This window comes from Lissotriton helveticus, chromosome 6, assembly GCF_964261635.1.
Source record: "Lissotriton helveticus chromosome 6, aLisHel1.1, whole genome shotgun sequence".
NCBI lineage: Eukaryota > Metazoa > Chordata > Amphibia > Caudata > Salamandridae > Lissotriton > Lissotriton helveticus.
This window is the reverse complement of record NC_136067.1, coordinates 772900363-772924272: the sequence shown is the minus strand read 5'-3', so window position 1 is coordinate 772924272 and position 23910 is coordinate 772900363. Positions and strand designations below refer to the sequence as shown.

The following is a 23910-nucleotide window of genomic DNA, read 5'->3' as shown; positions in this document are numbered from 1 at the left end:
ATCCCAGGAGGGACTCATCCGTCACCACTACGCTCTCCGGTTGGGGTAGGGAGAGACATCTGCCGCTGACCCAGTTGCGGTTCGTGAGCCACCATTGCAACTGTCTTGCAGTACCCTCCGAGATCCGGACGTGGTCGGACAGATTGCTCTGATACTGTGCCCACTGAAACTTCAGGTCCCACTGCAGAACCCGAATCCGCCACCAGAAGGATGCAGGAGGCCATCAGCCCCAGGAGCCGCAGCGTCAAACTAACTGAGACCCGGGATAAAGGCTGAAAGATCGGAATTAGAGCCTGAATATCCCGAACCCACTGTTCGGAGGGATAAACCCGAAACTGCGCTAAGTCCAGAACCGCTCTGAGGAAAAGGAGCTTCTGAGAGGGGCACAGGTGTGACTTCGGCACGTTGATGGAGAACCCCAGCGAGTGCAGGAGGTCGGCCATAGTCTGGAGGTGGGAGACGACTGCCTGGGGCGAGCCCGCCTTTAACAACCAATCGTCGAGATAGGGGAAGACCCCTAATCTGCACAGATGAGCTGCGACCAGCGCCATCACTTTTGTGAACACCCGTGGGGCGCTGGTAAGGCCGAAGGGGAGCACGGTAAACTGAAAGTGCTCGTGGCCTACCATGAACCGCAGGTAACGCCAGTGGGTCGGCAGGACGGGAATGTGGAAAAATGCGTCCTGCAAATCCAACGCCACCATCCAGTCTTCTGGGTCCAGGGCAACTAGGTCCTGAGCCAGTGTCAGCATCTTGAACTTCTCCTTCCGGAGGAAGCTGTTGACGCTCTGGAGGTCTAAGATAGGGCGTAGGCCTCCTTTGCCCTTCTTGGGTACCAGAAAGTAGTGGGAATAGCAACCACGTCCTACTTCTTGCCCGCGCTCGACGCCCCCTTGGCCAAGAGTGCCGTAACTTCCTCCTGTAGAAGTCGCAAGTGATCCCCCGACATGCGGTGATACTGCGGTGGCATGGCTGGAGGGGTCGCCTCTAAGGGGAGGGAGTAGCCCCTTCGGACGATTTGCAGCACCCACCTGAAGGAGGTGATGGCGAACCCTGCCCCCCACAGGCATCAAATGGGCCAGAAAATTCAGACTAGGAGGATTTTGAGGCAAACGCTGCGGGTGTGGACTGACATTGCCAGGGTCCCCCGGGACCGCCGCGGCGGTTACCACGTCCGCGACTGCGTTGAGATTGGTTCTGCGGCCTGTGGCTAGCTGGACGTGAGGGGGCGCCCCTTCCTTGGCCACGAAAGGGACGAAATACGGAAGTTTGCAGGCGCTGGCCGAGGCCCAAGGACTTGGCCGTAGCCCTGGAGTCCTTGAATTGCTCCAGCGCACTGTCCGCCTTGTCGCCAAAGAGGCGACGGCCATCAAAGGGCATGTTCATAAGGGAGGCTTTGACATCGCCGAAAAATTGGCGGACCTCATCCAGGCGTGGCGGCGAACCGCCACCGTCGTTGCAATCGCCCTGCCTAGCGAGTCCGTGGTATCCAGTCCACACCGAATGGAGTAGCGTGCTGCATCCTTTCCCTCCGCGAGGGCCTGGGTAAGCTTTGCCTGGACCTCCGCCGGCACTGCGGCAACACTTCCGCAACCGTATGCCACAGGGAGTGGGAGTAACGGCCCAAAAGGCAGGCGGTGTTGACAGACCGCAACCCCAAACTCAGTGAGGAGAACAGGTTCTTGCCGAACTGGTCGTACCTTTTGGATTCCCGATCCGGAGGGGCGGTCGGGAATGTGGTCTGGGAGGTTGAGGCCTGGATCACCAGGCTCTCGGGTGTGGGGTGAACGGACAGGAAACTGGGGTGGCGTTGGGCCATGTTCCGATCCACAGGGAGGCCTATAGAGGACTTTGACAAGGTGCCCAACAGAACGTCGGTGAGGGCTTCGATGAACGGCAGGAGAGGCTCCGAGGAGCTTGCCTGCGGTTTGAGCACCTCAGTGAGGAGGTTAGTCCTCATGGCCGCGACTGGGAGCTCAAGAACCAAGGCCTTGGGTGCCCTAGTCAACACCACACTGTAAGCAGCCCCCTCCTCCGTAGCCACGGTAGGAGGGGAGACAAATCAAGTGTCTGGCGGAGTGTCCAGACCACTGGCCTTCCCCAGTTCGTCTGCCCAGTCCTGGCTCAGGTCCTCAAACCCCTCCCAGTCCCCCTCGTCATCTATCTCCTGATAGTCAGGAATAAATGATGTAGCTGGGTCGTCGGTGAAGGCCTCACCAATCGACGTCGAAGACGGGACCGGAGCCGTCGACGGCGCCGGGGCCAAAGCACCCGACGCCGCCGGAGCCTCCTGCCCGCTTGGGCTCCCAGACGGACCAATGGGGCCTGAAGGCACCTCGGCGGGTTCCAACGGAGGGAAGCGCGACCTCATGGCCGTGAGGAAGGTGCTGATCTGGACACGGCGCTTGCGGCTCCGGCAGAGGTGCGTGGGTGGTGGCGCCCGAACCCCCGGCTGCGTCGCGCGAGTGTCGGGGGGAGTCATGAGAGCGATGTCGCTTCATCGACTTCTTGTGCCTCGACTTACCTGAGGACTTGGAGCCCGATGAGTGGTGTGACTCGCCGAGCTGTGATGAATGTGGCCCCGCGACCGGTCCCTCGACCTCCTCCTGGACAGTAACCTTGAGCGGCGCGGGGCCGACTGCCGGATCTCGAGGCGCTTACGGGACCGCTCCCGCCTAAGCCTTTGACGTCAAGGCCCGGCAGTCGGGGCACGACTGGTCATTTTGGTCGGCCCGAGGCAATAAAGACAATGACGGTCCGGGTCGGTAACCAACATCATGCGGTACTGCTCTTCCTGGATCTGCGCTTGCTGGCGTGAAAAAAAAAAAGAAGTGACGTCAGCGCGCGAGGGCGGCGTCTAAGTACTCCGACGACGTCATCCCGGCGACCACTACGATGGACGCGGAGCCGCAGACGACACCTACCTACGCGCAGGGGTACTGCTACGCAAAACTTTCCAGATCCAGTCTGACGCCTGGGGATATTCTAAGGTAAGGAATCTAACACTAACCTGTTTCTTTCAGATAGAGAGTCCTCATGGCCACGAGGAAATCTCGAATCTCGCCCAGCGTCGCATGGAGCCCAGGGACCGGAGGGTGTGGGGCTGGATGTGACGCCTGCGGCTCCGACGGAGCAGAGTGAGTGGGGCCACCCGAACACTCGGCCGAGTTGCGCGACCGGCGAGGGGAGTCAGAAGAGCGATGTCGCCTCTTCCACTTCTTCCCATGCCTCGACTTACCTGAATGCGAGGACTTGGAACCCGACGAGGGTGGTGGCTGCGGCTCCGCGACCGGTCCCTCGACTTCCTCCTCGACCGGGACCTCAAGCCGCGCGGAGCTGACTGTTCGATCTCGAGAAGCTTACGGGACCGCTCCCGCCTAGCTTTCGAGGTCAAGGCCCAACAGTCAGGGCACGACTTGTCGTCGTGGTCGGCCCCTAGACAGTAGAGACACCGTCGGTGGGGGTCGGTAACCGATATCAGTCGTTGACAGGCGTCACACGGCTTAAAACTGGGCATCCCTACTGGCACCAGGAATCGAAGTCGATTCGAAAAAGATAGTCAAAAAGACCGAAAAGTTAGTCAAAAAGTGACTAAGGGTACTAGCTCTTACCGGATATGCGCTTGCTGGCGTGTAAAAAAAGAAGAACTGATGTCAGTGCGCGAGGGCGGCGTCTAAGTACTCTGACAACGTCATCCTGGCGATTACGATGCTGATGAAGGACGCGGAGCCGCAGACAACGCCTATGGACGCGCAGGGTTACTGCTGACGAAAAGTTTCCGGATCCAGTCTGACGCCTGGGGATATTCTAAGGTAAGGAATCTAACTAACGTGTTTTTTTCAGATGCCTAAATATCCTGGACCCGCCATTCAGGAGGTTAGGCCCGAAACCCCACTGTGCCCAGAACACCTCTGATGAAAGGGGAGACCAGAGGGGGTGGGAGGGTCACGTGGATAGAGAACGCTGGAGGTCCTCCATAGTCTGGAGGTGGAAGGAGACAGTCTGGGGCAAGCCCAACTTCAACATCGAGATAGGGGAAGACTGGCATCCCTGATCTCTGCAGATGAGCAGCAACTGGGGAGAGAATGTGGCCTAACAGCTAGGGCGGTCGACCTCGGAGCTGGGGAACCGGGTTCGAGTCTCAGCATGGACACTCTACATTCTGTGATTCTGGGCAAATCACTTGATCTCCCCGTGCCTAACAAAAAATTGATGTGTCCAACTGTAATGTAACTGGTGCTCATGTAGAGAAATCTGATACCTTCAGGTCTTGTAGCGCTATAGAAGACTCCAGACAACACTACTGCCATAATCTTGGGGAACACCCAAGGGCGCTGGTAAAGCCAAAAGGAAGCACGACGAACTGAAAGTGCTCATGGCCCACAGTGAACTGTAGGTAACGCCTGTGAGCAGGCAGGACGAGAATGTGGAAGTATGCTTCCTGCAAGTCCAATGTGCCCATCCAGTATCCTGGGCCAGGGCAGACAGGATTTGAGTGAGAGTAAGCATTGCCCACAGGGAACTGTAGGTAAAGCCTGTGGGCAGGCAGGACGAGAATGTGGAAGTATGCTTTCTGCAAGTCAAATGTGCCCATCCAGTATCCTGGGCCAGGGCACACAGGATTTGAGTTAGTGTAAGCATTTTGAACTTCTCCTTTTTGAGGAAGAAATTAAGAATGTGCAGGTCTAGGATAGGACAAAGGCCTCTGTCATTTTTGGGCACCAGAAAGTAGCAAGAATAACAGCCATAACCCACTTCTGGTGTCGGCACCCTCTCTATGGCTCCCTTCACCAAAAGAGCTGCACTTCCTGGCAGAGTAAGGAGAGACGGTTCCTTGTCAGTCTGTCGCAAGTGGGTGGCATTGGTGAAGGGGTAATAACGAAGGGGAGGGAGTAGCCCCTTCGGACAATTTTTGGAACCTGGCCCAGCGGTCTGACGTTATAGACCTCCAGCATGGCAGGTGAAAGCATATCCTGTCTCCTACTGCGTGCCTAAGATGGTAACATGGCAAACTTAAGGGGTTTGGAGGCTGCAACTGTTCGAGTGAGGGGGATATTGACTATCTCTGGCTGCCCAATGTGGCTGGATGACCTTTAAATTGCCACAAAAGAAGTGAAAGGCAGACTGGAGTGGGAGATGGGCAATGGAAAGGCCCAAAGACATGGCAGTGGCTCTGCTATCCTTGAAGCGCAACAGTGCTGAGTCCGCCTTGTCTACGAAGAGACCAGAGCCCCAAGCAGGATGCCCATAAGAGCTTCATTAAATGAGAGAAATGGTTCTGAGGGGTTAACTCTTGGCAGAAGCACCTCTGTCAAGACATTATTCTCGAATGCCACAGTGGATTGACTGTGGTGCAGGGCCTCCGCCACCCTTCTTACCACCAAAGCGAAAGAAGCCCCTTCTCCTAAGCCATGGTAAGAGAGAGAGAACAGGCCAGTATCTGGTGAGGTCACTAGTACATTGGTGTCTGCGAATTCCTCACACCAGTCCATGTTGGGGTGTAGGGGCTGGTATTTTTCAGGGTCCAGCGGCCTCTCCCTCGCCTCCCAGCTCATAAGAACAGGGCTTGAGCTCTGGCCAAGAAGCAATGGCTCCAGTCTAGTGACGCCCCTCGGCTCTGTGTTTGAGTAGGATGAGAATGGGAGCATCAGCTACAGAACCGGAGCTGGGAAAGGTTGAGGCGGTGTGATCAGTGCCAGCCCGAATCCATCTGTTAAGACAAGGGGTCGGACTGGAGCTGGTGGCAGAGAACCAGAGGTGCCCCTTATGAACCCATGGGCCCAGAGGCGCACAAGCAGGAATGGGCTGCCCAAATATGTGGTGAATAGCCTCATAAAACTCATGGAGTTGAGCGGTGTCGCCCCGGGTCTTGGAAACATGGAGAGGTGCAGAGTCGGTGCAGGCTCAACCATGGAGCCAGGCCTTGAAATAAGACACGCCCATGTCATGTCGAAAACCTCTGACTTCTTGCGCTTGTGGGACTTAGCGGATGACTTTGAGTGCCACAAGGATCCCAGGCTCCGCAACTGATTCCGGGACCGTCCTCTCAACCACGTCGGGCAGCAATGACATTGAGAGAGTGCTCCCTCAAAGCCCTGGAGTCATCGGTGAGGCAGTTGACGCAGGTCAATGCGTTCAGGCCGCGCTCAAAGGCACCAAAGGCAAACAAGATGCAGGTCCGTCACAGACATCTGCTGATGACAGGCGATGCAGGGTTTGAAGTTGGGCTTCCTAGTGGACATCCTGCCACACCAGGAGAAAAATCTCAAAAAGACTGAGGAAAAGTAAAAAAAGGGTTGGTCAAAAATTGACTGGGGATAGATAGCTCTTACAAGATCTGTGCTGACTGGTTTGGCCAGATAAGAACGGACTTCCGCGTCCTTGTGTGGCGCCTCTATAGGCATCGCGCATGTCATTTCGGCACAGAAGACCCCACCTACACTATCAAATTGCTCTAAAGTAACGGCACAGAGGTACAGCTCAAGATTTTTCAGATCCCGTCTATTTTAAGGAGAGGAATCTGCGGTTAGAAAAGTCTCTATTAGAAACTCAAGTTTTACTAATACTAACAGTGTCTTTGATGACCAGGCTGTAAAATTGGGAAACAGTTCAAGCGACAGTATTATGAGGGAACAACAAGCAAAGATAAATCTAATCAACATAGAAGAATTGCATACATAACTGTAAAGATAACCTTGGTTTGTTTGGAACACAGTTGTCTCTATAATGTATTACTGTACATAGTGACTATTTTAAGGTTCCATGTTACAAATGTTGACCTCTCTTTTTCATCGTTACTAAGCATTGTTTTTTGTTAAAACTAGATAACATTTCATCCTTAAAAGACGGTGCAAGCCCAAATGAGGATCTAGATCCTTTCAGCTTAAAACAAAGGGAGGACAAGCTACAGCAATTCTATGTAGAGAACAAATTCACGCAGCTTACGTTAGAGAGTAGTTTTGGTGGAGGCTTGATAATTGCTTTAAAGGTAACCTACACTCCTTAAGAGATGGCCCCACCACATATGGGGATTCAGAACGCATCTGCCCTGAAATATAGTTAGAGGGGACAAGTCTAAGCTACTTGTGTTGAAGCGACAGACCCCATGTTATCGGAACATGGCAGCCTTAGCTATAAGCACAGGACTTTTTACCATAAACTGTTTGTTTGGAGCGAATGCCATAGCGAACAAAAACGAGCGAGGTAGAAAATTATCCCACATTACTAAATCACAAGGTACATTAGAATTTTGGGACTTTACGACTACTAAATCGGTGTATTTTTGAATCTTATTAGGCTGACATCTGTGTATTGATTTTAAAATTGAATGTACTCACTACCTGAACTTGGACACACAGCATATTACCTACAATACATGGGACTTTTGAGAGAGAGTGATGACGCTTTATGATCCATAAAACACATTAGGGTACATATGTACAGTCGTTTACTTGAAAGGATAATGAAACAGAGTTCAGCATATTCACAATTGAGCAATATTAGTAAACATTTGAACAAACCTAGTTAGACAATGCCTTTTTTTGTTTGTTTAAATTTTACAGGATATATTTTACCCCCATGACGAAGTGGTCACTTCAGAACCAGAAAGATCTTGGGGATATGTTTAACACAAGGGTGTGCACATTTTTTCAACAAATTAATAACATAAATGATCCCAGAGGAGGAAAGATGATTGAGAGAAAAAAAAACACATATAATGATGACCAGAGGAGTATTCTTAATTTACAAAAGACAATCAAGATTATTATACACAGAGTGGTATCTAAGTTCCGCCGCCAAACTTAATATCAAAGAAGTGCGAAACATCGGTAGACATGGGGTTGGTAGTTCTCAGATTTACTGCAGAAGCTGACCCAGAAATTCAAAGCTCTGAGATGTCTGGGTAATGCATGGGAAATAACTCTAGCATCGTAGGACTCAAAAGTGCTTGGCTTTCCAATACCTTCTTAGTTGCCAGTGCCCCTTATGGTCCAACAACATAACAGAAGAGTGCTTACATGCTCTCAAGTTGATTGGTTTCCTTTCAGCAAATAATGGTATTCAATCGGTTTCCCAGGCAATATAAAAGGTATCCTCTGCAATCTTGCACCACTACTGGCTCTGCTGTGCATCTCTTACAACTGTGAAACACTTATTTTCTTAAATACTAATACTCTCCCTCGAAAGGTGATTGACATCAAACAGTATTGTGAAACATATGCATAATATACCCTCTCAGATTCCCTGTCTGGTTCTGGTCTAAGATACTAGATGCTCATGTTGAACAGCGAGTAGTAGCAGTAGTGAGAGCAGGCTGATTAGACTGAATAAACTGCAATGGTTTACAGTCAAAGCCACTGCTGAGGCCATACAAAGCATTCCCATTCAGTAACTCTCTCTTATAGGGCCTAATGGCAGCATGTATTTATTCTGTAATACGAGTTCAAGGATTGGTGACTTGGAACAAACGTGGGGGAACACTTTATTCATGGGTTGACTTACAAGGTACCAAAATCCTCTAACTATGGAACAGAACGATCCATTGCTTATGTCCTATTGATTCACAAATATGTTTAGAGGAGCCTTAAACAAGGATGCAAAAGGGACCGTCATCTGTTCCCTGTAGACAGGAGTTAAGGTATTCTGAACCTGTAAATGAAGTACTGCTTGGTAAAACGTACCCTGCATACCTGTGCGCCATTATCAAACTTAAAGCTGTTTTCTATATGAAATGATTAGATGGTGACACAGATGACTTGGTTGGAAATACTGTGTGTCTGGTATGGCCAGATACGGTTCCTGTAAAATATATTTGATATCATCTTCCACTCAGCCATCACTCCACTAAGCAGTGAGTGCAATAACACAATAACCCTACCCCAATAGTTATCACGCATTACATTGAAAGACTTCTTAAACAGGGTCAAAGCAAAGACAACACACAACCAACCACATCCCTCAAGTTGTGGCATGCTCTCTGCATGAACAGGACCTTCAGAGACCCACAGAGGGATAAGCTCTAAACAAATGCTATAATATATTACAATACCATATATATATATATATATATATATATCTCACCTGCACACAGCAATCTGTCCCACTTCCAATAGGGTGAGCGCATTACCAATGACAGCCAAGGATTCAAAGGCAAGCTGCAAAAGGAATAAGAGTTACTGCTTCACATGTAAAGTTAAGGAGCTCTGTTCACTCAGTGCCAACCATCTGCACATGAGTTTATTGTTCACTTGAACATCACTTCCACAACAAAGACACAGACATTGGCGTACAACTAAATGATGGGACCCTTGAGACTTCCTTATCTTACAGATATTAAGGAGCTGTGTGCTGAATGGGGGAGTCCCATGAAGCGTTTGGTGTCTTTGAAGAGATAAGTACCCTCTTTGGATACAGAGATGAATAAGAGATAATGAGGACTACCATTTAATTAGGTACAGTTCTGGCAATAGAGTTCACAGGAAAATGTTCCTTACACAGCTTTTTCACCCTAAAGCATGCATACAATTTTTTTTTGTTTTGAAATATTACTACACAACTAAAACAGAGCGAGTCTTTCTGCAACTTTCAATTCTCTGTTAAACCATGATATTTTATTAGGCTTCCTTTTAAATAAATAAATAAATAAATAATGTCATGGTAATAAGTGTGAGGCTAGTGCTGCAAGTGACTGAAAAAGCACATTTTGGACATAGTTAAACCCAGATGAATGCCCATAAATGAGAAATTGGCAACCTAAAGTACTCATCACATATCTGAAAAGTATTTCCTTATGTTTGATCAATTAACATGTAAATATTTGCAAGTTTACCACCTTATTAATTAGAACCAAAAGATAACACAGCTGTTTAAAAATGAATACTAACTTGAATGAAAAAATCCCCAAGCTTAAATAAAGCAGTGGCAAGTACAGGACCAATCATAGTGACGTTCGCAGATATCACACAGTGTAAAAGCATGAAAAATTGTTCCAAAAATGTGATTCATTAAGCATTTCTGCCTCGGAAGAAGATCTAAAACCTACCAAGATCCAAGTTTGGGTATTACTTTAGTTCTGCTCAGGACCAAAATGATTATACAACTGCACTAGGTATCATGAATGCAATTGCAAAAAGAACTGACTAGAATGTTTACTTAAATGAGATAGTCTTCTTTCTGGGGAGTCTCTCTACCTGTTGAAAGCTCTGTTAACTTCTTCATAACTGGGGTCCATTGCCTATGCTTCTGTGCCATGTGTGTGTTGTGTATGTTTTTTCACAGTAGCAAAATGAATGGTTGTGCCCATTTTGGATAATGAGCGCATGAGTGTACAAGATGCTGGTCTCCATGTGGACTGTCCTTTGCGTACAAGCAGACATCACACCTTCACGTATGTCTGATTAGCATTGTACCTCTGATTAGCACCACCAACTAAATAACAAGACCACCTCTGGTGGGTAAAAAAGGAAGAATGGGGGTAGGAGGGGTTTTATTTGTTTAGTGAAAAATCTGTGTGCTTCAGTAAACCCTATTCCTCCCCTGCAAAAACAGGACACAAAGATAGAAGACATACACTTCATCCTAACTGGAGAAAATGTAATTGTGAAGCAACAAGCAATTTGATTGGCATTATTAAATTGCAAAAATTCTGGACCTCTTGAGCCAGTAACTTGCAAACAGTCTGGATATCACCAGAGACAGAACCCTGGGTTAACTGCAGATTCACACTAGGCGGATGCCAAGACTGCATTCTGGAAGAATTGCGTTGCATGAACCTGTGGATTTAGGCCGCAACTACCATGTGAGGACAGGGAGCTGCCATGATAACAGGAAGATCTATGCAAGGACCAGGTAAATCAAGAAACTATATGGAGAGGACCCGCAACTAAATGAGATCCCTACCACCTAGCTGCAGGGAAAAAAAAAAACCAAAGGCCATGGCCCGGGTCATGCAGATGCATATTGCTTCCACTGCGTCATCCGGGGTGCAAATGCACCATATGTAACCTGCCCCATACCCTTAGGCAGCCCATTTGAGTTTTTTTCCAGACTGAAGGTTATGAAACTTCAGCCTTTAGCATGGGACCTGGTCCTGCTGACTCAAATCAACCAATCTGACTCCAGAGCCACTAAAAGCATTTATCTATCCTATAGGGCCTCAGAGATTCCACCTTTTAAAGTCATTGTTGGTCCATAACACTAAAGCCTAGTAGCAACTTGGAAGCATTGGTGATCTTTGGGTTCACCCACCATCGGAAAATCTGGCCTCGGATCGTCTGAGATACAGGTCACTAAACATTGCTACCTCCGGGTGACATCATAGTGAGTGGTGACCCAATGTATGAGTTACTTACCTTCGGTAACAATGTATCTGGTAGAGACGATTCCAGCCGCTGATTCCTTGACGTAGAATTATCCCTAGGCGTGAGACTGGATCCGGAAAATTTTCTTTGCCACAGCAACTCTGCGTGCCCAGGAGTGGTACCACATGACTCCGCCCTGACATCGTCCTCGGGCGTGACGTCAGCAAGGTCACATTTCTTCGGGGAACTTTTCCGCGCCACAACGCGGAGCCATCAAAAACAAAACAACAAGGCCAAAACAGAAGAGTAACCACAATGTATCCCCCAAGACAACATCAGCAAGGAGAGGCGCAACCCCTGCAAAAAGCGAAGGGCTGAGGCACATCCAGGAGACCCCAACTCAGAAGACTGCAAATGTCAGGCAATGAAAGGGAGAAGAGCATGAGTAGGCCCCACACTGGAAGACCAGGGTGCAGGGACGCAGAAGTACCCATGAGTTCACCAACCAATCACCCCAGAAAGGAAGGAAAGGAACAAACCAACAAAACAAAGCATCCCACTAGGGAGGAAGTGAAAGAGGACACTCGCATAAAACAAAACCACTTGGAGGGCAGGCGAGTGCAGAAGACCAAACTGGAGGTCCCCGCAGAACGGGAAGGAAGGGCGGGTCGTGAAGGAATGTGTAGCTAGAATTGTCTCTACCAGATATATCGTTACCGAAGGTATGTAATTCGTACATCTGATAGAGATTACTAGCCGCAGATTCCTTAACGTAGAATAGACACCCTAGCCGTACCCAGAAGGGAGAAGGGCCTGCGAGAGAACCTCCCAGTAGGAAGGAACACATGGCCCCAGCAGGGGACGTGTAGAGGGGACAAGAAGGGCGGCTCAGCCTCCCCCCACCAAGCAGAAGGAAGAAAAGGCGAGGCGAGAATAGGACACCCCCACGCCCAGCCAAGGTACCAGAAACATCCACCAGAAAGCCCCGGAGGGACAGACAACGGCAGAGGAGTACAGAGGAAGAAAGAATCACCCAAACTCTAAGGAGGAGAGGTAGAAGTGAAGACAAGCCCCTCACCGGAAAACACCCACACAGAAAATGGACAGCTGAACCAGCCACAGCACCCAAGCAGCAGACAAGGGAGGAACGACTCCACAGTCAAGAAAGGCAGGCGTGAGAAGAGAGACATAGTCTCGCAAGGCTCCAGCAGAGCAAGAGGCAGGAGCACAACGGCCCACCCCAAGGCCACCGGTCACTGACCAGAAAGAGCATGCATGCACAACCGCAGCTGGCAAATACTACGAAGCAAAGCGCCCAGACCAAGCCGAGCGCAAGACGCCGGCAAGGGCCAAGAAATCCAGAACAATCCCAAAGGGGATATCGTTACGGATATAAACCGACCCACGAAGAAATGGAAGCAGTCAGAAGAGAGGAGGAGAAAAAACAAAGGACGGACAAGGCATCCACCAGGACCCAGGACAATACCATGAAACACTATCCCCCTAAAACACCAGACAGAGGACAGGCTCCAAACGCCGGACAGAAAGGGCGGAACACCACGGCACAATGCTGCAAAAGGGATGCCAAAACTGGTCCAACGATGCAGCAGACAGTGAAACGTCAGACCCTGACAACAACAAAGAACCGCATCGACGGTATACAGCGACACCAGGAAAGGCACGGAGCCCACAAGGGGAGACCCCTCCTCCAGTGTAGGACAGAGCTATACAATAGCTACAAGTACCACACATAGGGTAGGACACATCACAAAGAAAACATGGGAACTACTCTTATGGAAAAAAATCATGCGTCAGAGGACCAAAACACAAGATCTGCGGTAGGAACCATATACGGCTTAGCAATCAGCCAAAAATACACACTCACCAAAAGGGCTGAACTAGCAGCCAACAGAAGAGAGGGACCAACCAAGGGACACTGAAGGCACGTCAAGCCACACAAAACGTGTATATATATATATATATATGGGCCACTCAAAAAACCAGAGCTCAGGAGCAGGTGGGATAAAACCTCCCATCAAGCCCAGGAAGATCAACAAGCCAGGTTACGGAGGAGGAGGACGGAGCCCCGCAAGGAGACGCTGAATGGCGGAGTCTGCATGAGCTGTGGGAAAATAGAATGGGGGGAGACATCTGAGCTTTTATGCTACAGATGTCAGGGCCCAATTATCTGTGGTGGCACAGTCCTCACAAATGGCTACACGCAAGAGACATATGTAATTCAAGAAGGCACAATCTTCCACATTTCTCCGGAGTCTGCATGAGTATTAAACAAAAGGACCCCGTCAAAGGTCAGGTCAACTTGACGCTCCATAATGTTCTCAGGGAAAACAGCATCCTGCAGACAAGCATGGCGACGGAGAGCCACAGAAGAGGCAATAGCGCGGAAAAGAGCATCTGCAACATCCAAGGACGCACGAAGAATAAACGTGGCCACTTCCCTGACATCCAACACATGGTGCAGTAGATCAGCACGGGCACCCTCATGAGAGACAAGAAAAAGAAGGGACTCCGCCAAATCTCACAGGCTGGAAGTAGCCCTCGTCAACACACACACACACAGTGTTGAGCACCCGCAACGCAGCACTTGATGAAGCAAAGACGTTACGCCCCCCATGAATCCAACGACCAGGCCTCCCGAGACAGAGGAAACAACACCACAGGCAAAGATGGAAAGGCAGTCCGCAGAAGAGAGCCTTGAGTAGAAGGGTGGAAGGAAAGGCAGGCTGGGTCGTGAGGAGCAGGATGGTGGCGATACAAGAGTGGCTGAGGCACAGGATAACCCATGGCAGGGCGCCCCCGAGCCCCCATAAGAGAATTGTGGAGTGATGCTTCAAAAGGAAGGAACAACTCCCGCCCACCAGAGACCTGGTGGAGAAATGCCAGCGGCTGTGGAAATAGCCCGAACGAAAGCAACACTGGTCTCCGTAGGGTGCCGCGGGGGAGAAAGCAATTCCTTCGTGGGCGACGGCTGCAAACTAAGCCATCCGTCCCAAAGTCCAGCTGCAGGAGGAAGTGGCCAGCCCCGGAATGATGGGGGATCCCCAGATGACTGGGGATCCTGAGGGGCCCCTGGGGAGGCCGGAGAAGTCAGTGGAAGAACCAAACTCGGGCCACCGAAAGGAGTGTCCGAGGATTTAGGCCGCAGGGGTGGAGAGGAGCCCTCCCTAGAGGATGCCGGTGAAAAGGCAACAATGCGGCATCCCATCTCCGGAGAGGAAGAGACCAACAGATGAAAAACCTCCGGAGAGGAAGGAACTTCAGGAGAAGAGTGAAGGACCGACGCCGGCACGGCGCAGTGGAGTCTGCCACAGGCGCAGGCTCGACGCCAACCGGCGCCAGAGTGGGTATCGGCGGCGCCGGGCCGGCCTCCTCCACCACGTGCTCCCCCGGAGAATGGGGCGAGGTCGGAGCCGGTGCGGCTAAGAAACGGCACCAGCTCGGCCTCACTCGGGGCAGCCGCCCGCAGGCAGGAACCCCAGGCCCCAGCCTCCACCCGCGGCACCGCCAGGGCTCGGCCTCTGGTGAGGGCTGAGGGAGACTCGGGGACACGCCCTGAGTCCCAGCGACCTCCAGCGACGCCACAGGGAGCCACGAAGGGATTTGTGGCGAGGCAGAGGTGCCACGGGTCGTAGAGCAGAGCCCCGAAGGACTAGCCCTCCACAACACCAACCTCCTACAACCTGAAACCTTTGCGCCGGAGCCGCCGGCGACTTCGCGTAAGGCCCCGCGCGAGGCAAGGGATCCACGGACATCTCAGGAGGTGGAGGAGGCCCTGCAGCGCCGCGGCGTAGGCTGTCATTTGGGCCCAAGTCACCACAACGCCGGGAAACGGCGAGTAGGGTGGCAACTGGCGGGGGTGCATGTCCCAAGGGGTACCCGCGCCTTCCACCGAACGAGGACAGGGCCTCGGAGACAGACTACAGGACCTACCAGGTGGCGAGGGATGCCCTTGGGGCCATGGCGTAGGGCAATCTGCGGTTCCTGGCTTCCGAGGTAGGGGACGGACGTTGGGATGACACCGACCTGAACAAGCGGGCCAACAGCAACTTCACCCAGCGCTCCCGGCGGGACTTCGGTTTGAGGCGCTGACAAGCTTCGCAGTCCATAGAGTCATGATGCTCGCCCAAACACCACATACATATCGGGTGAGGGTCCGTCGCCGACATCTGACATGCACACGACTTGAAGCCCGAAGGCATTGCAACACTGTTCCACGAAAATAAAACATGAAAAGGTGGCCTGAAAACAGGTCAGGACACGATCCGGATCCGCGTTGCACGCAGAATAGAGAAAAAAAAAACTGACGTTGACGCGCCGGGGTGGAGCTTATGTGCCCTTGCTGGCATCACACTCGTGGACGACATCAGGGCGGAGTCACGTGGTACCGTATCACTCCCCTGGCGCGCAGTGTTGCTGAGGCAAAGAAAATATTTTGGTCCAGTCTCACGCCTGGGGATAATTCTACGTTAAGGAATCTGCGGCTTGTAGTCTCTATCAGATCATACATTTGACCACACTGGAGACCAAGATAAGTTGAATCAGTCCACCTAATCACTAAAAACACTAGGAGTGTCCTGCTTGGACTCTAGACACTTGGTTTCCAACGTCTTTTTACCCTAATATCATACAACTTACTTTGAAATGGCATGTTGCTTGGGGCAAGGGATTTTGGGGTTAAAGCACAAGTTACTTACATTCGGTACCAATATATCTGTAAGAAACATTAGTAGTGATAGATTCCTTACCTTAGAATTACCCCCAGGCGTCAGACTTGATCTGGAAATTTTTCGTCAGCAGTACCCCTGCACGTCGGTGGGCGTCATGCGGCTCCACGTGCGTAGTTGGCGTCGTCGTCACCAAGATAACGTAGCAGGAGCTACTTAGAGGCGTCCACGCATGCTGACATCAGTTCTGTACACGACTTTCCGCGCCAGGAATGCAGAGCAATGCAAGAAACTGACCACTGGTGCCATTAACTAGGGGCCTGAAAGGGATGACCTTAACCCTAGAAAGCAGTTCGCAGAACGGGGAGGATGGATGGGGCGGTAAGGAATCCATCACTACTAATGCTTCTTACAGAATTATCGTTACCGAAGGTAAGCAACTTGTGCATCTGAAAAACACGTAGTGATAGATTCCTTAGCATAGAATAGATACCCCAGCAATACCAACCCGGTGGTGGGTCTGCGAACCAAGATCACACCAGGAAGTCATGGAGAACAGAACGGCCAAAGAAGCAGTCTCTCCAGACTTGGCTGTCCAAGCAGTAATGCTTGGTAAACGTGTACAGCGATGCCCACGTAGCAGCCTGATAGATGTCATGCAAGGGAACTCCCCGTCCCAAAGCAGTAGTGGCTGACGTCGCCCTGGTAGAATGGGCGTGTAGGCCCACTTGAGGCTCCTTTTTAGCCAAAGAATAACAAGCCTTAATGCACAGAACGACCCTCTGAGAGATGATCCGCTTGTGCACGGCCCGACCTTTTTTGGGGCCCACATAGCCAACAAAGAGCTGATCATCCACCCGGAACTGTTGTGTGCGGTTGAGGTACAGTGAGAGCGCACGTTTTGGGTCCAGACAGTGGAGCCTCTCTTCCTCTTTCGAGGGATGCGGAGGCGGCAAGAAGGTGATGGTCTGCCCGATGTGAAAGGCAGTGACAACCTTCGGAAGAAAAGAAGGACGAGTCCTTAGAACAACTTTGTCCGGATGGACAAAGAGAAAAGGAGGTTTAGAAGAAAAGGCCTGGAGCTCACTCACTCTTCTGGCAGAGGTGATAGCCACCAGGAAAGCTGTCTTTAAAGTAAGAAGACAAAGAGGACAGTTGTGAAGTGGCTCAAAGGGAGCACACATCAGATAGGTCAGAACCAGGTTCAAGTCCCACTGAGGCATTATGAAAGGAACAGGAGGGAAAAGATGAGCAATGCCTTTTAAGAATCTATTTACAACAGGGGTCTTGAAAAGGGAAGGCTGATCTGGAAGCTGTAAAAAGGCTGAAATGGCCGAGAGATAGCCCTTGATAGTGCCCAGAGCAGAGCCCTGCTGGGCCAAAGAAAGAAGAAATAGAAGGACCTCTGAAAGAGGGGCAGAAAGGGGATCCACGGCCTTTGCTGGGCACCATGCCACAAATTTAGTCCACCTACAGGTGTACACCGTCTTGGAGGGACGCCTGGCTGCCAAGATCACATCACAAACTTCAGAAGGCAGGTCAAAAGACGTCAACTGCCGCCGCTCAATGTCCACGCAAGGAGGTGGAAGCTGGACAGATTCGGGTGGAGGACCGTCCCCTGCTGGTGCGACAGAAGATCCTCCCGAAGAGGCAATCGGATGCTGAGTACCTCGGGATATGATACTCTTCGAGCCCAGCCCGGAGCCACAAGAATGACTTGGGCCCGGTCGCGCTTGATCTTCTTCAGCACTCTGGGAAGAAGTGGTATTGGCAGAAAGGCATATAGTAGACCGACAACTCCACTCGCGACGAAAAACGTCGCCTAGCGAGTGCCGCCTTGGAAATTCCAACACGCAGAACTGATGACATTGCGCGTTCCCTTCCATGGCGAATAGGTCTAAGCATGGCTCTCCCCACTGCTGAAAGAGACCTTGCGCCACGTCCGAGTTCAGACGCCATTCGTGATCCATCATGCACCTTTGGCTGATTTAGTCCGCCCTGGCGTTCAGAGAACCTGCCAGGTGTTGAACCACCAGGAAAATGCCCTGATGTTCCAGCCATGTCCACAGGTGCAGGGCCTCCTGACAAGGGTCCACGACTTCACCCAGCCCTGGTTGTTGCAGTACCACATGGTGGTGGTGTTGTCTGCAAACACCTGCACTACTCTCCCCTCGACAGAAGGAAGGAATGCCTTCAGTGCAAGACGGATCGCCCGAAGCTCCATAAGGTTGAAATGGAGCCATGACTCCGCCGGAGACCAGAGTCCTCTCATCTCCGCCTCTCCCAGGTGGCCGCCCCATCCCAGAAGGGATGCGTCCGTCACAACTGTGTGTTCCGGTGGGGGAAGGGTGAGGGATCAGCCATTGACCCAATCGCGATTCGTGAGCCACAACTGCAACTGGCGTGCAGTGCCCTCTGAGATATAGACGTAATCGGACAGGTTGACCTGATGCTGTGCCCACTGGAACTTCAGTTCCCACTGCAGAGCTCGCATATGCCATCTGGCATGATCCACTAACAGGATGCAGGAGGCCATCAGGCCCAGTAGCCGGAGGGTCATCCTGACCGAAACCCGGGATAGAGGCTAAAAGATCAGAATCCTAGCCTGAAAATCCCGGACTCTTTGCTCGGGAGGATAAACCCGAAACCGCGCAGTGTTCAGAACTGCTCAGATGAAGAGGAGATCGGAGCTTCTGAGAGGGAATCAGGGGTGACTTTGGCACGTTGATGGAAAACCCCAGCAAATGCAGGAGGTCGGCCGTAGTCTGGAGGTGGTAAACGACTGCCTGGGGCGAGCCCGCCTTCAAGAGCCAGTTGTCGAGATAGGGGAAGACTGGAACCCCTGATCGGCGCAGATAAGCTGTGACCACCGCCATCACTGTCGTGAAAACCCGAGGGGCGCTGGTAAGGCCGAAGGGGAGCACAGTAAACAAAGTGCTTGTGGCCTACCTGTGGAAAAGTAAATTTTGTCATGTTCTGTGTCCCTACGTGTCATCCATCATATGTTATGTGTGCATGACCAATATGCATATGTTATTCCCCATGTCCGATTCAAGACGCAATTACAGTTGTGTCCACCTCTGATATGTCATTTTCCAGCCCTCGTGAATACTACGGATATCAGGCCTATGTAAAGCTACGTTGCCACGTTTCTCAGTGTGCACGTTATTTCATTATAAAGTCCCCGTTTCCAGGCCTCAGAAGGGCCTGGACATCAGATTCAGCTCCTGTCTCCTGAAGCCTCGCTGAGGAGCGATACAGCCCCCACCTGTATCCTCGACCTTTCACTTACTTCCTGCCTCACAGTACCCGGTGCAGCTTGGCTCTGCCTCTGAGTCTGCCAAAAGTATGTTATAGTTCCAGTTATCAGTTCAGTCCTCCTTCTCTGCATTCCTAAGCTACTGAACTGCATCAATAGTTTCCGTCATTGTCTAGCCTTCTCGTCTCCACGTTAGAGAAATACTGTATTTAATGGTCATTTAATATTCTTCATCACGCACTACATGTAGAATAATGCATGGTCCAGTCTTAGAATCAAGTTAGCCTTTCCCCTCTTGACTTCTAGTTTATATCAACATGTTCCCTAAACATCAGATACTAGATAGGGTTTAGGTACATGTCGCTCCGACCCTCCAGACTTTAGTCTCTGCTCCTAGCACAGAGTTCATAGCCCCCAGCTTCTCCTCGTAACACGTCATTGCCAGTTTGCGCGCACCATCAGGTTAGAGGTCCCGGCTCCTTAGGTAGCCCCCTCCTATTTTTATGCCCTATTCATGACATATTCTGTTACGTCTGCACCACATGTCTATGTATACGCCCAGTTACACCTACTTTTACTCTTATCTTTCGCGACTGCTACGCGTCACGCCTTCTGCTCCACCCACTGCTACGCCTACTGCAATGTAATGCTATGTGTTCGCGCTATGTATATATGCTCGTGTATTGTTATTAAAAGTTAGCGCGCGCTCATCCCAGACCCAGCCCCAGCAGCTGCTGGGCCCCTGTCGTCCTGCTGGGCCCCTGTTCCCATGCAGGTTGTCCTGTTCCTGTCCTTATGCTGTATTAAACCTGCGAAAACTCCTACTACCTCGAATCTTGACTCTTATTTATTGAGCTATCTGTTATGATATATGTCTAGTCAAAAATAGGGTATTATTTATTTATTTACCACATAATGGCGCCCGAACAGGGACTTGCCCTTTCCCCACGCGTCGGTGAAGCCACGCCGGCCCCCTGACCCTCTGCAGTCGTGACGGAACTCTTCTGCGCAGTGGCAGATATTTCTGCTCAAGTATCCCTCAGGCCCACGGAGGAGACGGAGGAGGCGGTCCAGCATCCAAACGAGACGGTGGAGGAACGCGGCGAGTCCCGACCAGAGCCCAAGCCAAGAGTTCAAGGTCCGAGGTATCCGGAGGCCCACCCGTAACTGAAGTCCGAAGTTCGTCGTCCGTCGTCGTAGCAGTCCAGTCCAGTCCAAGGCCTTTCCGTTCTTGCTGCCCGGTGAGTACCATTACTGGGGTAGTATCTAGACAGGGTCAATCTAAATTGACTCTGGTCCGTGGGTTGGTGGTACCCAGGCCCACTAACGAAGTGTTCACCTAGGTGGATACGGGTCTTGATGCGTCCCTTTATGGGACCGGTATGTTCCGTACTGTTTCAGCAGTGCATCCAGTAACTCTAGTCTGTTCCGTTCTCGAGAAATTCTTGTGTTTCTGTTCTCAGTATTCCAGGTATTATTCTGTCCGAACTGTAATGTTATGATGTTGTTCAATGTATTTCCAATGTCGTGGTATGCCTGAATTGTTTTCCCAATTGTTATTGTTCCTCGTCTATTGTATTGTGTTCCGATTCAAGTTTACAATGTCTCTCTTTTCGAGACTACGTCAGTTAAAAACTAGAAAGGGTTTGTTAGAAGAAGCAGTTCCTGTCCCGCCCAGGGACAGTCCAGGTCATTTTATGTATCAGAAACATGGCATAAGCGCCATATTGTATCTAGATTTATGGGTAGATTATACCAAACAGTTAGAAGAAAAGTATAGATGGCCCGTATCGGGTACATGGGATGCCGAATGCATCATGAGAGTAGAAGAAGCATTATGGAAAAAGAAAGCCAGACAGTCACAGAAAGATGCCATCGAGTTATGGCGCAAAGAAGCTCATAAAAGAACCGAAAAAGAAATCAGAAAGACAGAACTAAGTAGAGAATCCCAAGAACGAGCCCAAGAAAGAGAATTAATCGAGATAGGTGAACGAGTTAAAGCCGAACAGTCAGACAGACAGAGGCAAGCCCTCATTAAGGGTATGTATCCTCTTCTTGCTGAGGGCTTGCCAAAAGCGACCCCAGAGGCATCCAGTAACTTTCCGCCACCATTAGTTCCGACCAAGCTACGTCACAAACCGACCGCAGCTGATATTTTTATTTCGTCCTATCTGGACGACACAGTCCCAGAATATGCAAATCCTGTTCACGCTCCGCCAGTCCCTGTAAATCAGGTAATTCCTGCTCCTCCAGACACCGGGGTGCCCTTAACAGCCCCCCCGGGTCAGCCCGCCATACAAGTCCAGCCCACGTTACAATTACCCACCCTGTCAGGACGAAAAGCATCAGTTGATGATTCCAGTTTAGGGGCCGCAGGAGGAGGTCTTCCTCAAACCCCGCCGCCATACAAGCGTTTATCAGCACTCGAATTACATGCTCAAGCATCACAGCGTACTCCTAAGAGTAATAAGTCTCTTGCAGAAATCAGGCAAACCCTTGGCGAATGTGTCTATGACCCAGTTCCAGGCGAATTTAATATGGTTTTATATTCCGTACGCATAAGGAGAGTGACCGAGTATCTAGTCACCTTGCCGAATATGAAAGAAGATCTAGACAGAATATATCGTTTCATCCGTACAGGGGATGATCCAGAAAGTATTAGTGATGCCATGTCTCAAAGGAAAGCCGAGATTCAGCGCATGATATTAAAGTTCTTAATTAACTGTCTAATAAGAGAACAAGATTACCCGTCTAAAGATCCAGCCGAAATGAAAACTCTAACAAAGTGGAGTGATAATATAGCCGAAGGAAAGCACAATACCATTAGTGCCATGGAAAGTATGTACAAGAAAATCCGTAGAGAGATAATAAAGATACACGAACAGCGTAAAGCAGCACAAGTAAGTGAGAAAGAAAGTACCTCTGATCCTGAAGAGGAAGACGACGAGAATACTGCCAGAATAGCGTATGTAGGAAAACCTAGATTTCCAGATCGCCATTTACGTCTAGAACCCAAGTCTATTTTCCATCATTCAGCACCAGAACAAGGTTCCCTAGAACAAGTATTTCAAGCTACCGATCACATTCTGAAATCACGAATCGGTTATAGTGAGTTAAGTACTATGCATGAACAAGAACTAGCCCGATCAGCAGTCCGATGGATTACTGATTCTACCACTTTTCCAGACGAAATAGTGGCACAAATGTTTCTGAAATTGCCCCCAGCCGAGCAGCGACTGGTGGGTATGTATATGATTCAGTACCTCATTACTCTGTATGAGGGTCAGCATTCTGATCCAGGCCCGTTACATGATATCCTGAACGAGTTACTCCAGTATAAATGGAGAGGTCTAGGTACCGATTTAATTAGTGTCATTCTAGAACAACGTCATAAATATAGAACATTCTTGAACCCGCATTTTGTTCATGTCTCACCCCCAGAAAGTAAATCATTCTACATAGACAGACAGAATCCGTTACGAGAAGTCCACCCAGTTAAAGGAACGGGTGGCGAAATGCAGCGAGTGTTTGTATACACTCCAATCACAAAGATGGAACTCCTTGAAATGAAGAAATTAATTCCCTGTCATGACAAAGATCCAGCAGGGTTCCATCGAGAATTAAAAGACATGCTCCGTATGGGAGAATACACATACCCAGATATCATTAAAATGTTAAAGGTTCTGCTACCCGCAGGGGTGTATGAAAAGCTAAAGGAAAAAGAATGGGAGGTGGGAGAGAAAAAGATCGATTGGGCAGTTCTAGAAGCTGAAGACAAGGCACGAGTACCAGGTACCGGTCTTGGAGATAAATGTAAAGAATTACCAGAATTATTAATTCAAGTTTTACCCAGATTATTGACAACGAGAAAAGAAGACTGGGATGCAATCTCAGCCTGTAAACAGAAACAAGAGGAAGATATTAGTGATTTTTATTCTAGATTTGAAAAATGTTTCAGTATCAACAGTGGTCTCAAGACAAGTAGTGAGTCATACCCTCACCTTTTCGTTACTAAATTAGTCGAGAATTCAAGTCCACAAATTAAAAATCGAGTTTTGAAAGTCGAAAGCACCTGGCAAGCAAATACTCCGTCCCAGATGCTCCAGATGCTCCAGTATCACCAGAATAGAATCAGAGAAGAACAAGAACACGAGAGAAAACGTATGAAAGACACGAAAATGAAAGTGCTAGTTGCACAATCTGTTCCTCAAGACAGTCAGAAGAGGGGTCCGAATCAAGCCAGTCATCCTGCAGCTCCCGTTAAAGGGAACTGCAATTATTGTAAACAGCCAGGTCATTTTATAAATGAGTGTGCAGTTCTGAAACACAACATAGCTACTGGTAAGACTAAAGAAAGACCACGTCCGCCTAGACAAGAGCAAGTTTCACAGACTCTTCAGCCACAGAATGCACCACAGACAGTTACAGTACCGCAGCCTATTGCTGCAACACAGCATGCTACATCGCAGATGTACCAGTATGCACAGTCTGAGTATCCAGAGTACCAGCCATATTCATGAAACAGCCTAGAGAGGGAGGTAGGCTTGCCTCTCATCGAGATACCTGTAGATCAAGAAGGTCCCTATGTTCACAGTCAAGTATTAGGGAAAGACAGAAAGTTTTTGATTGATACAGGGGCAAGTAGGACCACAATTAGTCATGCCGA

General features: G+C 50.0%; 1 protein-coding gene across 1 annotated transcript in view; it reads right to left on the bottom strand.

Annotated features, from left to right (window-relative positions):
* The window catches only part of MDN1 (midasin AAA ATPase 1), a 2221312-nt gene that overhangs the window by 48265 nt on the left and 2149137 nt on the right, over positions 1-23910 (bottom strand). The window contains exon 98 of the mRNA XM_078648266.1: positions 9082-9155. Within this exon, the coding sequence (XP_078504392.1) occupies positions 9082-9155 (74 nt within the window). The remainder of the gene's footprint in view (positions 1-9081; positions 9156-23910) is intronic.